This window comes from Alosa pseudoharengus, unplaced genomic scaffold (assembly GCF_046254945.1).
Source record: "Alosa pseudoharengus isolate Yale_2024_CS ecotype anadromous, Long Island Sound unplaced genomic scaffold, YU_APseudo_1.1 YU_APseudo_1.1_scf_1, whole genome shotgun sequence".
NCBI classification, from domain to species: domain Eukaryota; kingdom Metazoa; phylum Chordata; class Actinopteri; order Clupeiformes; family Clupeidae; genus Alosa; species Alosa pseudoharengus.
This window is the reverse complement of record NW_027468564.1, coordinates 44,413,663-44,428,317: the sequence shown is the minus strand read 5'-3', so window position 1 is coordinate 44,428,317 and position 14,655 is coordinate 44,413,663. Positions and strand designations below refer to the sequence as shown.

Sequence of the window (14,655 nt, the reverse complement as noted above, 5' to 3'; positions counted from 1 at the left end):
TTTTGTTGTGAAGTGTAATAACAATGGGGTCATTCTGTAGCGCATTCATGGCGTAGCACCTGCACATAGGAGGTTATGATGGCAAGCGTTCTGGCATTTCTTTGGTTTTCACTTCAATATGAACACATGGCTCTTAGCTACAAACCATTGGATGGAGTCTCATATGATCGCAGTGCCCTACATCCTCCCAAATCATGTAGCACCGTGACATTGTCATTATATTGTGTGGGAGTGGGGCATTCATAGTAAGTTCATAGGCTACAAATTACCCTATATAAATGGAATATATAATTTCATAAGGAATTGAGCGGCTCTTAAAAGAGCCTTTGGGTAAATCGATGAAGAGATCTAATCTTTAACCACCAAAACCGTACAGAGTACGACCCTGGCGTTTCAGAGCATAGACGACGTCCATAGCGGTTACGGTCTTTCTTTTGGCGTGCTCGGTATAGGTCACAGCATCGCGAATCACGTTCTCCAGGAAAACCTTCAACACGCCACGGGTCTCTTCGTAGATGAGGCCAGAGATACGCTTTACACCACCACGGCGAGCCAGACGCCTGATTGCCGGCTTGGTGATACCCTGGATGTTATCACGAAGAACTTTGCGGTGACGCTTTGCGCCTCCCTTTCCAAGACCTTTACCTCCTTTTCCTCTTCCAGACATCTTCTATGTTCTAGTTACACAATTAAGAAAAAATTAACTCCCAACTCGCATTTGATACCAAAGAGAGGACGTTGGTGAAAACTACTAAGCACTGCCCCCCTCACTGCCCCTCCCTTCTTCGCGCACACGGCTAATAAACGTAAAAAACACACATCGTTCCGACCCATCCGACCTTAGCCCCATCTTACAATGAAACAAAGTAATATCGATATTACTGTTTTTCTCAGTTGTTAAAACGCTAAAACCCATTGACTAAAGAAAATTCTCAGTTGCTTGAACTCATTAAGCTAATTGTTCAGTCTGTTGTCAAAACCTTAAACCATTTCACATGGTAAAACACAATTTGCAGATCTCACTTACAATTTTTAGCAAAACTTTGAACACATTCTCATTCTCAAAACACACAATCTAATGCACATGCATCCATACTGGTAAACACAAGTGGCAAAAATGAAATAGAAATAGACATAGCCTACACATGTCATTGATTACAGTTTTTCTCAATTGCTAAAACAATATTTCTTAAACCTTGTTCCGTTTTCTTAAAACATTAAACACAAAACCTCAGCTTCAAGCACTATTTACAAAACCTCTGACTCCTCTTGCAAAATCAAACTTTTGCCTCAAAACAGATTTACCTGTCCTCAAAATCAAACTTTCGGTTCAAAAAACCCAGGCTAATAGCGGACGGTATAAGCACATAATAATCGTAATTGTTGATCAAATTTTACTTTATTTTACTTTACAAAGGAGATTTATTTGCAAGCCCCAACCGCATCTACACAATTGATGAAATTGATTAATCGTTATTTTCTCACATAGGCTAATCATTTTTTTGTCCTATGTGACAGGACTGAAGGTGGTGTGACAGAATTGACTTCCTGAACTTTTCTTTATACAGGGAAACCTGGCTGTAGCCTATGGCATGCATTCAATGCATTGTACATGCAATAAAGGTAATGCAAAGTTACTATTAGGAGGTTTACCACTTACTCTGAGTTAACTTGCTCAGGTGTGACACTAAACCAGAGACTTTCTAATGAGAAGACACAGCACTCAAAAAATCCTCCATATAAATGCATGGTGTTCTGCCTCTGCCAATTTTAGTTAGTTAGTATAGGCAGTTTAGTGCCATCTAGTGGTTCTTTCTGATGTGCAGTCGTTATGACAGCTATGCTGTATTGTTTGATTTATGACAGCCATAGCAACCAGGACAACCATCTTGATAAGCAGCAGCACATTTTGAGTTATTTGCTGAATTATCATCTTTCTACATCCTGTATGTTAGAGCCTTTGAAAAGCATCGTCCGTAAGTTTAATAATTGCTTACTTAAAGTAGATTGTAAATTTAGTGACATTATTTGGTAATTTCTGATAAATCTATCTTTATTTGATAAAACCATGCTGCCTTCTATGTGTCTACTGATCAGCTACTGATGGATACTTTTTCATCTGTTTAAATCGTATATTTCTTCAGATAATGAATATTGAATACATATGTTTTGTATCATTTTCAGTTTTACTCATTATTCATTAAAACCGGAGCTTGGAGGCTAAAACCTGACTCGCGAGTTTTCTTGAAGGAGTTAGGCTGGCTGTCAAATTGTGTTCGATACACACAGGGAGGACAGTACAGTAAAAGGACGTCTCTCAAAGAGGTAAACTAACACAACAACGGAGGTATGTCAGACAAACAATCACGTCACTCTGGCTGTTCAAGAGCACCAAAATCGTCTGCAGCTGCAGCAGCTGGAAGCAAATCTAGAGGCCCTTAGTCTGGAAAAAGAGGCTGCTGCCGCAATAGCAGAGGCTGAAGTGCTGGAAGCTGCAGCAGAATTGGCAAATGAGGAATCCTCAGCACCACATATAATAAGCCAAGATGGTTGCAGTGGCCTAGGAGAGCCATTCTCTTCAGAGAGTGTAGAGGAACGTACAAGAGACTATGTACACACATTATCCATGACAACCCCAGATACAGAGCCAGTCAGTGCTACCAAACATTATGTGCCTGAGGCCCGCATAGGACATGGAGAGCCACCACTCACTACAGGAGGATACATTCATAGTTCTAAAACACCACAGCAGCCGCAGGGATCATACCAGAATCCATTTTCACACTTACACACACAAGATTTTAGTCCTTCTACAAGGCCTACAACTGTTAACAGAGAGAAAGCACATTACAAACCACAACCTGACATCCCACTAGGATCAAATGGATTTCCGTATTCTCCCTACATACCTACGCCGCCACTAATTAAGCAACGTCCACCTGACGACATGATAAATATGGCTAGATATCTGGCACGCAGGGAAATTGTCAGCACAGGCCTAAAACAATTTGACGATTGTCCAGAGTCATACAGGGCATGGAGGTCATCCTTCTTAAATACCATCAATGACCTGAACCTGTCTGCAAGCGAAGAGTTAGATCTGCTGACAAAATGGCTGGGCAAAGAATCCTCCAACTATGTCAAACGGCTTCGGTCTGTCCACATAGGGAATCCCATTGCTGCCCTGCAGATGGTCTGGGCACGGCTGGAGGAAGTCTACTGCTCTCCGGAAGCTATTGAGCAGGCTCTTCTAAAGAAACTAGACAACTTTCCCCACATTTCTAATAGGGACTACCATAAACTAAGAGAGTTAGGGGATCTTTTAATGGAGCTACTCTCCGCAAAGGAAGATGGATATCTAGCAGGGCTCACAGTGCTAGACACGGCCCGTGGCATTAACCCCATTGTGGAGAAGCTGCCCTTTGGGCTACAAGAAAAGTGGATCTACCAAGGGTCTAAATTCAAAAGAGACCACAATGTCACTTACCCTCCATTCTCTTTCTTCACTGATTTTGTCTGCCTTAATGCAAAAATAAGAAATGACCCAAGCTTTGCTCTGGCCAGCACCAGCTTCAATTCGCATGACAGGTCTACACCAAAATTCAAGACTAAAATACCTGTGACAGTGCATAAGATAGATGTAGATTATCCTACTAGCCATGACGCTGACACCAGCAAGATGGATGATGTGGCTAAGCACTGCCCTATCCACAATAAACCGCACCCCCTTAAGAAATGCAGAGGCTTTAGACTTAAGACGCTAGATGAAAGAAAAGCATTTCTAAAAGAGCAAGGCATATGCTTTAAGTGCTGCGCTTCTAACTCTCATCTAGCAAAACAGTGTAAAGCTATTCTGAAATGTGTGGAGTGTGACAGTGGAAGTCATATCAGTGCTCTGCATCCAGGCCCACCCCCCTGGTCATCACAGACTGCCGTGCCTTATGTAAAGGATGGCGGGGAGGGAGAAGAACAAAAACAATCTACCAATGTCAGCGCAAACTGCATGGAGGTCTGTGGATAAGGCCGCGCTGGGAGGTCATGTGCCAAAATTTGTCTCGTTAAAGTCTATCCACAAGGGAAACCTGAAATGGCTGCAAGAATGTACGCTATGCTCGATGATCAGAGCAACAGGTCATTGGCAAGGTCTGAATTTTTTGATCTTTTTGGTGTTTATGACACCGAAGCTCCATACTCCTTGAAGACCTGTGCTGGCGTAGTGGATACATGCGGCAGAAGAGCTGAAGGTTTTCATATAGAACCAATTAGTGGTGGTAACAGCTTTGCACTCCCCACTCTGATTGAATGCAATGAGATACCTGATAACAGGGCTGAAATACCGACAACCGAAGTGGCCCTGCAACATCCACACTTAAAGTCTATCGCATTACAAATCCCACAGCTAGATCCAAATGCTCACATCCTCCTACTACTAGGCAGAGACGTGCTCAGAGCACATAAGGTCAGACAACACATCAACGGGCCTAATGACGCCCCCTTTGCTCTGAGGCTAGATCTTGGCTGGGTCTTAGTAGGGGAGATGTGCCTGGGAAATGCCCATAAGCCAAATGTCTACAGTGCAAAGACTAATGTGCTGGAAAATGGACGCCCTTCATTATTCACTCCATGCCCTAGTCACATACAAATTAAAGAAATCTCTCACACACAGACAAACAGAGCTAAAGAAAAAACTTTAGGGAAACTGGTCTTTCAGAAAACTAAAGATGACTACAAACTCGCTCTTTCTATAGAAGATGGGAAATTTCTGAAAATTATGGATGAACACATGTATAAAGATGAGGCCAACAGCTGGGTCGCACCTTTACCCTTTAGACACGCCCGGCCACGCCTTCCTAATAATAAGCAACAGGCTCTCAGTCGTCTTTCCTCTCTGCGCCGCACTTTGGAGAAGAAACCTACAATGAAGGAACAATTTATAGGCTTCATGCAGAAAATCTTCGACAATGATCATGCTGAGGTTGCACCACCACTTCGAGAGGATCAAGAATGTTGGTACTTACCTACATTTGGCGTATATCACCCAAAGAAGCCTGACCAGATCAGGATTGTTTTCGACTCCAGTGCACAACATTGTGGTGTTTCTCTTAACGATGTTCTGCTTACCGGGCCAGACTTAAATAACAGCCTGTTAGGTGTCCTGATCCGCTTCAGGAAGGAGCTAGTGGCCATAACAGCAGACATCCAACAGATGTTTCACTGTTTCATGGTGAGAGAGGACCACAGAGATTACTTGAGGTTCTTATGGCATCGTGACAATGATCTGACAAAGGACATAATAGAATACCGTATGAAAGTCCATGTCTTCGGCAACAGCCCTTCTCCTGCCGTGGCGACATATGGACTGAGACGAGCTGCCCGAGAGTGTGAACAGGAGTATGACACTGCTGCTGGGCACTTCATAGAGCGCAATTTCTATGTGGATGACGGGCTCGTCTCACTGCCCACAGAAGCTGAAGCCATTCATCTTCTTCAGAGAGCACAAGCCTTGTTATCTGAGTCGAATCTGAGGCTGCACAAAATTGCCTCTAACAGCACTGATGTCTTGAAGGCCTTCCCCAAAGAGGATCATGCCAAAGATGTAAAGGATCTCGATCTTGATGGAGAAACAACGCACACACAACGCAGCCTTGGGCTTACATGGGAAATTGTTACAGACACATTCAGCTTTCAGGTGTCAGAGAACGACAAACCTTACACACGACGTGGCGTACTGTCAACTGTAAATAGCCTGTATGACCCCATTGGCTTTGTAGCACCTGTGACAATACAGGGAAGGCTCTTGCTTAGGGAACTCTCAGTGGACAGCATGGAATGGGACTCGCCTCTGCCTGAACATAAGAGGATAGAATGGGAAACATGGCGTAGTTCACTAAAAGACCTTAAGGAGCTCCATGTGCCTCGGACCTATACAACACAGTCCCTGTCAAAAGCTAAAAGAAAAGAGATCTGCATATTTTCAGATGCATCCACCAAGGCTATTGGTGCTGTTGCCTACCTCAAAACCATCAGTGAGGATGGGGCCTACCAGCTTGGATTCATCCTAGGAAAGGCAAAGTTAGCTCCGCAAGTAGACCTCACAATACCACGACTTGAATTGTGTGCTGCAGTGCTAGCAGTAGAAATAGCTGAACTCATCGTGGAAGAGATCGACTTTGAGCCAGATGCCATACACTTCTACTGTGATAGTAAAGTTGTTCTAGGATACATATACAATGAAACCAAACGCTTCTATGTGTATGTGCATAATAGAGTACAAAGAATAAGACATTTCACCAGACCAGAGCAGTGGCATTATGTTTCTACTGAGCATAATCCAGCAGACCATGCTTCAAGGTCAGTGTCTACTTCACAGCTGGCGAGTACTTCCTGGCTGACAGGACCAGCTTTCCTACGCAAACAGCATGACTTGAACACAACCAATCAGGACCCGTTTCACCTGATTAATCCAGATTGCGATGCTGATATCCGGCCTGAAGCAGCAACATATGTCACCCAAACAAGTCCAAAACAGCTTAGCCCTGAACGTTTTGAGAGATTCTCAAGATGGACCACCCTCCTTAAAGCAGTTGCATCTCTCATTCATGTGGCCCGTTCATTCAAGTCTGCTTGTGCTGGGAAAAACGCAAAATGCAAAGGATGGCATCGCTGTAATCAACACTCTACAGCTGAAGAGCTGTCGCAAGCAAAACAAATCATCATTCAGTCTGTGCAAAAGGTGGCCTTTCCTGAAGAGAACAAGGCAGTATCTCAAAACAGCACAGTGTCTAAAAACAGTCCACTTTCAAAGTTGAATCCCTTCTTAGATGAAGACGACATGATTAGAGTTGGTGGCAGACTAGCTAATGCACAGGTGGGCAATAATGAGAAATATCCCCTTATCTTACCTGGTGGCAATCACATGAGAGGGTCGTCCATCAAGGGCGTCACTTTACTGAAGGAGCCATACGTGCAGCAGGACTGTGGCTAGTAGGTGGGAAGAGATGCATTAGTAAGGTGTTACACAAGTGCATCTTCTGCAGGAAGCTTCGTGGCAGTGTAGAGAGGCAGAAGATGGCAGATTTGCCTGAAAAACGTCTCTGTGTGTCACCACCATTCACTCATGTTGGATTGGATGTTTTCGGTCCATGGAACATAACTGCACGCCGAACCAGAGGTGGGCAGGCCCAGAGCAAACGTTGGGCAGTACTATTCACTTGTATGAGCATTCGCGCTGTCCATATTGAAGTCATTGAATCTATGGATAGCTCAAGCTGCATCAATGCTATTAGAAGGTTTTTTGCCATTCGGGGCCCAGCAAAGACACTCCACTCTGACTGTGGCACTAATTTCATTGGAGCCAGCAAGGAGCTTGGATTTGATAAGGTGATGAAAGAACCAAGTGTCCAAAGCTACTTCAGCCAAGAAGGCTGTACATGGCAATTCAATCCACCCCATGCCTCTCACATGGGAGGGGTTTGGGAGCGCATGATAGGAGTGGCTCGTAGAATACTGGATTCCATGTTGATGCAGACTAAGATAGCTCTTTCACATGAAGTCCTGTGCACCTTGATGGCCGAAGTGTCCGCCATCATGAATGCCAGACCGCTTGTCCCTATCCAAACTGATCCAGACATGCCCTTCCTCTTAACACCTTCCGCATTACTTACTCAAAAGAGCAACTTTCTGACGCCGCCTGGAGACTGCCGAAAAGGATCTCTACAAACGACAATGGATGCAGGTGCAGAATATGGCCAACAGGTTCTGGAACAGGTGGAGAGCAGAGTACCTCCAAACACTGCAACCGCGTCGAAAGTGGCAAGATGAACAGCGCAACATTCAATTAGGTGACCTCGTCCTGCTGCGGGACGCTCAGGCAGCTCGCAATACTTGGCCCATGGCAGTCATCACAGCCGTTTTTCCTGGTCAAGACGGGAAAGTCCGGAAAGTGGAGTTAAAGGTGACAAAAGAAGGAACAATCAAGAAGTTTCTAAGGCCTGTGTCAGAAATCATCTTGCTGATGGGAAAAGAAGAGTAAATGTATCCTTTTATCTAGATTCAAGTTGATGTGACATCTTACAGATGCCAGACGGGGAGTGTTCTGCCTCTGCCAATTTTAGTTAGTTAGTATAGGCAGTTTAGTGCCATCTAGTGGTTCTTTCTGATGTGCAGTCGTTATGACAGCTATGCTGTATTGTTTGATTTATGACAGCCATAGCAACCAGGACAACCATCTTGATAAGCAGCTGCACATTTTGAGTTATTTGCTGAATTATCATCTTTCTACATCCTGTATGTTAGAGCCTTTGAAAAGCATCGTCCGTAAGTTTAATAATTGCTTACTTAAAGTAGATTGTAAATTTAGTGACATTATTTGGTAATTTCTGATAAATCTATCTTTATTTGATAAAACCATGCTGCCTTCTATGTGTCTACTGATCAGCTACTGATGGATACTTTTTCATCTGTTTAAATCGTATATTTCTTCAGATATTGAATATTGAATACATATGTTTTGTATCATTTTCAGTTTTACTCATTATTCATTAAAACCGGAGCTTGGAGGCTAAAACCTGACTCGCGAGTTTTCTTGAAGGAGTTAGGCTGGCTGTCAAATTGTGTTCGATACACACAGGGAGGACAGTACACATGGAGTTAGTTTGTAACGCCAATATATGGCTGTTGTCTACACATATCCCACCCTACTGCGAATAACTGTAGGCCTAATCATGAATTGCAACGCTAAATGTATAATAATTTGACATAGATGTCAAACGATTTGCTACCTTCAGAAGAAAAGTTCGGAAAAGAACAAAAGGTGGTGTAAACTGATGATCTGTGGGTGGTGCTAACCTTGTCTTACTGACTGCCCCCTCCTATTCAAAATGACCAATCGTGTTTGAGTATTTGGTTTAGGAGGGAATACTGCCATTCTGGTCGTGGGTGTGTGGAGTGACGCAGTCCTCAATTTGCATATAACCTGGGATATAACTTCGCTAGTCATTTACTCTCAATTTATCATAGTAGAGAAGTCAACATGCCAGACCCAGCTAAACCTGCTCCCAAGAAGGGCTCTAAGAAAGCCGTGACCAAGACTGCCGGCAAAGGAGGGAAGAAACGAAGAAAGTCCAGGAAGGAGAGCTATGCTATCTACGTGTACAAGGTCCTGAAGCAGGTCCACCCTGATACTGGTATCTCTTCCAAGGCAATGGGCATTATGAACTCCTTCGTAAACGACATTTTCGAGCGTATCGCCGGAGAGTCTTCCCGCTTGGCCCACTACAACAAGCGTTCCACCATCTCTTCCAGGGAGATCCAGACTGCAGTGCGCCTGCTTCTGCCCGGTGAGCTGGCCAAGCACGCCGTGTCCGAGGGAACAAAGGCTGTCACCAAGTACACCAGCTCCAAGTAAAGTGTTAATGTAACGCTTCACAACACAAAGGCTCTTTTAAGAGCCACCCACATTCTTTAAAAAAGTAATTCCAATAAAAATCATACCTAACTGTAAAGACTTTAACTACTGCTAATGAATTTATCAGACTTTGGAAATATAATCCATCTAAATCTTTTGAGGATGTAAAATCTGCTTAGTACTGTTACTTGATTTGCTGTGAATATGCGTAGGTCTACTTGCGCATTTGGGTTGCCTAGACTCCTCCTTTGTTACTCCGGTGAATGTCAAGATGGGTCTAAAGGCATATCTTTTCAGCATACACTTAAGCGGTTCTAATAATTTATGGTGTTTGTTCATGCTATTGATCATTGATATCACGTTGCTGTGTATTATTGCTGTTTTCTTAATGTAGTTTTACAAACATTTTGAAACTGTTCACTTAAAACATTTTAACTCTCACACACTGACATGGAAACTAACCGCTCACATAAAAGTTTAAAACTACCAACCCGATGTACTGCAAATGATTGTATTTAAGCTTGAAGGTAGCCTAAACTTTTATTTTGATTGTTCTCAATTATCATCCGGATAAGCTTCAGAATCAGAATGCAGATTCAGGAATTTGGCTTCACTTTGACAGATTGCTTACAGGGTTGATGGCCGTTCTTGTTCTGTGGTTGATTTTACGTGTTTGGAGTGAAATAATGATTTCACAGCGTAGTCCTTCATTTATATTTATATTTTACTTAATAGCGGAAGATTAAGTAGGCCTGTAACTATCAATTAATTGATACTGACTAATTTGCTTGCTATCAAGCCTGAGAAGGTAGCCTAAGAAGACTACATAAGGTTGCATTTACTGATGTTTATTGGTTAGTTTATCTAGACAGGCCATTTGTGACCTCTAGGCTTATGGAACTCGTTACGTCATAATGGTGAGTTCACAATAGCGCAGCTGTCATCCTCCGCCAAAATACTGCTTTGCATCACTTGTTGCAACTTCTCAGTTAGATATACACGCTTGTTTTCCCCTTTCGATTATATTCGAATATATATATATTTTACATCATAATTTTCCTAATTTGATACCATATTATATTTTAAGTTCAGGACGTTTAACTGAACTTTCAGTTCAATGGATTCCCAAAGCATTAAAGAGGAGTTGGATAGACTCCATGCTCAAAACCAGGAGATGAAACACATATTGCAGCAACTCCTGAGGGAAAACCTGGAGCGGATGCAGTACACCGGCTCCAGGACCTGCTTCCCAGCATGTGTGAGTTCCCTATAAAATTTAGTAGTAGTACAATATAGCCTAAGCTACTACCGGTATGTAAATTTAATAGCCCATATTCCCTGGGGCCAATACGAATACAGCTTTGGCTCAATTTAGCTGTTAATCTATTATAGAAATCATACCATGGGCTACTTATAGTAACTTTCATGTTAGGTTCATATAGGCCTACAGAACTGTGTGTGTGTGTTTGTGGTGTTGGGTGCAGGTGGTGGCTATGTTTGACATGTTTCCTCCTCCCTGTTTACAGTGTCATCATCAGCTGCTTCACCCACATCTCCATCCATATCTTGTGCCTGTAATACTGCCAGACCACAATCCCACAATGCTCTGCGGCTCTCTGCAGCCACTCAGAGCCGGTGTAGCGTCTGGTCAGCATGAGCGGTTGCCCCCTGTCACCCCTGCACGCGCCCAGCAGCAGCAGTCCTATGGCTCATTCCCCTCCTTGCCTGCGCTTGCCCAGGGCCAGGACCCGGTCCAGCTGTTGCTAGGTGACAGACGGCTCTCTGCAATTCCACAAGGAGGTGCTCCGCATTCCCTAAGCAGGAAGAATTTGACTGGCCTTGATCGCGCTCACCCACTGATGCCACTCCATCACAACAGAGCCCCGAGTGGCGTTGCGAATGGCAGCATGGCACCTGCTCCACCTGTCATCACCAAGGCAACGGGCAAAAGTCATAACAATGAGCCGAAGAAGATCAAGGCCAGGCGCTGTATTAAAACTGTTCAAGATGTTGGCCTGAAAACCAGCAGTCAACAGGACAACATTAACAGTGGCCAAAACCATGACAACAGTTGTCAACCCCAGCAGAAGCAGGATTTGGGGTGTGTGCTGGAACCCCTAAACGTTCACCAGATCCCTGAGAACCTCCGACTGGAGGCCCTACATGTTGCTGAGGAGATCAGATTCACCAGTCTCCGCTGTAACAGTGTCCTCAGTGGCAATGCCAGCGCTTCTGACCGTGCAGGCAGTTCTACGAGCAGCCTCAGCCCTGTGGACCTCAGGACCCCGTCCGCACTGCGCGCTCTGCCCTTCCTCAACACCCCCACTCCACCCACTGCCCCTGCTGTCCCCTCCCCCCCAGAGACAGCCAAACCCCAGGCAACCAATCAGAGACGGTTCGTCAGTAGACTACCCCGCATCAAGAAGACAGCTTCACTTAGTGTGGCCACTGCTGTGACAGGTGAGCAGTGAAATCAGTAAAGTTAGATACATATCCCTAACCTTCGTACACACACACTCACACACACTGATCGTATTGTCTGATATAGCTTTGGTTGCAACACAAGAATAGGATCTACAAATCAAACTTAATTACACATGAGTGCAAACCCAAGGAGCACATGTAAACCATCTCATACAGTCTTGACAACTTAACATTACTTAAACATCAGTCCATAGCATAATTTGCCATGGCAGTGTAAAGAGACAAACAAATTTGACCTTTGACCTCCCAGAGCAAAAGTCTGTGGAGTGTCTGACAGGGAAGGAGGTGAAGAAGAAGAGAGTGATAGTGGAGAAGCAAACAAGCAACACCCAGCAGATCAGGGAGCTCCCAGAGCTGGCCAAACTGCCCCCTGTGTCCTGCCCTGAGGAGGCCATCCTGCTGGCCTTCAGGCTGCTCAGAGAGGATGACTGGTGGGAGTATAGCTAAAATAGGCTAGTCTAACACATTAAATCTATACAAATTATAGGCTATTAGCTATGATAGGCTACTTTAACATATTTACTTGAGACACATTATAGGTGTTCGGCTAAGATAAGATACAGTCTGAAACAATAACATTTGTGTTCAAAGAGTGTATTTTATTGAAGACAGTCTACCTTATGCAAGGTCTTTACACTTTAGAGCTAAGCTGGATATATAGACTGCCAAAGTCAAGTATATGCTCCTCTAAATTGTGTGTGTGTGTGTTGTTGTTTCTGCAGGGAGCAGAAGATCGAGGCTCTGATCTCCATCAGGTCTCTGTCCCAGCACCACGCTGAGGTGCTGCTGCCCAGGCTGCATGATGTGTGTCTGGCCGTCTACCACGAGGTCAGAAGCTCTCTGCTGGAAAACAAGCTGGAGCTCATGTTGCATTTGTTCTGTTTCAGACCCGAGAATATGTATTCAGATGACTTAGTTATACTGTACAGTTTCAATAAGCTTACTTTTCTTGGTGCCACTACAATGTATGCATGCTGGGACTGGACACATTTTTATAAACAGTATGAGAACACTGTTTTTTATAAACAGTATGAGAACACTTTCGTTGTGTTCTATGTATTTTTGAGACAGCTTGTAACATTGTCATTCTACCTTTCTCAACACACCCAGGTGAAGAACCTGCGCTCGATGGTTTCCCGCGCTGCCATGGTGACGCTGGCCCACCTGCACGCTCACCTGGGGCGGGGCATGGACACGGAGGCCGAGGGCACAGCCCAGACACTGCTGCCGAAAGCTGGAGAGGCCAGCGGCTTCATCAGGGAGGACATGGAGCTGGCACTGGGGTACATGGTGCTCAACGTCACCCCCTCTCGCAGCATGAACGCCCTCATCAACACAGGGCTCAGGTGAGGGGGAGAGAGAACCCTGATGAGCCTTTACTTCAGACTTTCTGAAGTTTATTGGTTCTCTGTGGTACTGCTAATACTAATGGTTCCACTAGTCCTCAACAACTGTTACCTAGTTCTCTGTTTCACCTGGTTTCACACATGGCTCTCCAGGTTATGGTTCTTTGTCTCCTCTGGTTCTCTGGCTTACTCATTCTCTGGCTCTGTGTTTCTCTTGGTGTGTTTCAATGGTTCTCTACTTACTTAGGCACCGTAATGCGGCCGTGAGGAAGACCACTGCACAGTTCCTGGAGAGACTGGCAGAGGTCATGGGGGCATCCTGCGTCCTGTCTGGCAAAAAGAACCTGACTGACCGCTTCATCCACTCCATCAGCTGCCTGGCCCTCGATAGTGCACAAGAAGTCAGGTGGGAGTGCTACTTCTTGTTTCTAAATAACAACTCAGCCAACCAAACCTAACAATTAATTTATTATGTGATATCTAAAAGTCATGTCATCCTATATCGATACTACATAGAATTATCTGTCAGTGCCGTGGATTTGACATTGTATGTTTACCACTGTTACAGTAAAACACAATGAAGAGTTAACATAATAACGAAAACACTGTATGTTTTGCACTGTACATATTACACAGTGCATTATACAGTATGTTATACAATATGTTGGTCCATGTAGTGACTGTAAATTAACTAGTGCAGTGCCGCACTGGATCAAAATTATAATACAAACATACGGAGAGACTGTGGCTAGGGGTTCATTACATAACCTGAATACTTACAAAAAGAGTATTGAAGCTGAAATAACAACAAATAAATAAGAAGAAACGGGCATAGAATAGGGACAAGACACTGTAAGACAAAAACATGAAATACTGTAAGACAAAAACACTGTAAGACAAAAACATGATACAATGAAAGCTGGAAAGCAACCATTCTTGCCAAACATTCAATAATGCAAATAATAAGCATTCAATAAGCATCGTTTCAGAGTTATAGCTTTTACGCATAAAAATGGGCATAATACTAGCTGTTTTGGCCTAGGTTTAAGGCTATGTTTACCTGTAATTAAAAATTTGATCACAGAGAAGTTTGGAGTAGATTGATTGACTCTCCCTAAACGGTCTCTGTAATAAGTAATGTCTCGCCTAGCCACTTCAAGTGTATTCAGCTAAAGTGTCAAGCATGTCAAGTGTGATGTTGGTCAAATGATTCTACTCCACTGTCTTAAATAGAGAGTGTGTCTCACGCCCTCTTGTGATGAAATGAAAACAGGCAGTTCTGCCTATGAAGTCATTGTGGCATCAAACATATGTTGAATGTTAATTTAACATAAAAAACTTCATGATATTGTTTTAATGCTGTCATTATTAATGAGTTGGTGTTGATGTCCTCATTGTAAATAAATCGGTGTTGATGTA

The 14,655-nt window shown here is 43.8% G+C and overlaps 2 protein-coding genes across 2 annotated transcripts; one reads left to right on the top strand and one right to left on the bottom strand.

Moving 5' to 3' along the window:
* Nucleotides 1-340: 340 nt before the first annotated feature.
* On the bottom strand, nt 341-667 carry LOC143103576 (histone H4). The gene has a single exon (XM_076267330.1). It carries the CDS (start codon nt 665-667, stop codon nt 356-358), a length of 312 nt encoding a protein of 103 aa, XP_076123445.1. The 3' UTR covers nt 341-355.
* An 8,364-nt stretch (nt 668-9,031) lies between these two features.
* LOC143103458 (histone H2B-like) lies at nt 9,032-9,422 on the top strand. Its single transcript, XM_076267266.1, has one exon. It carries the CDS (start codon nt 9,032-9,034, stop codon nt 9,404-9,406), a length of 375 nt encoding a protein of 124 aa, XP_076123381.1. The 3' UTR covers nt 9,407-9,422.
* Nucleotides 9,423-14,655: the final 5,233 nt, after the last annotated feature.

Coding starts and splice junctions, on each gene's coding strand:
- LOC143103458 (XM_076267266.1), top strand. CDS start 9,032: ATGCCAGACCCAGCTAAACCTGCTCCCAAGAAGGGCTCTAAGAAAGCC.
- LOC143103576 (XM_076267330.1), bottom strand. CDS start 667: ATGTCTGGAAGAGGAAAAGGAGGTAAAGGTCTTGGAAAGGGAGGCGCA.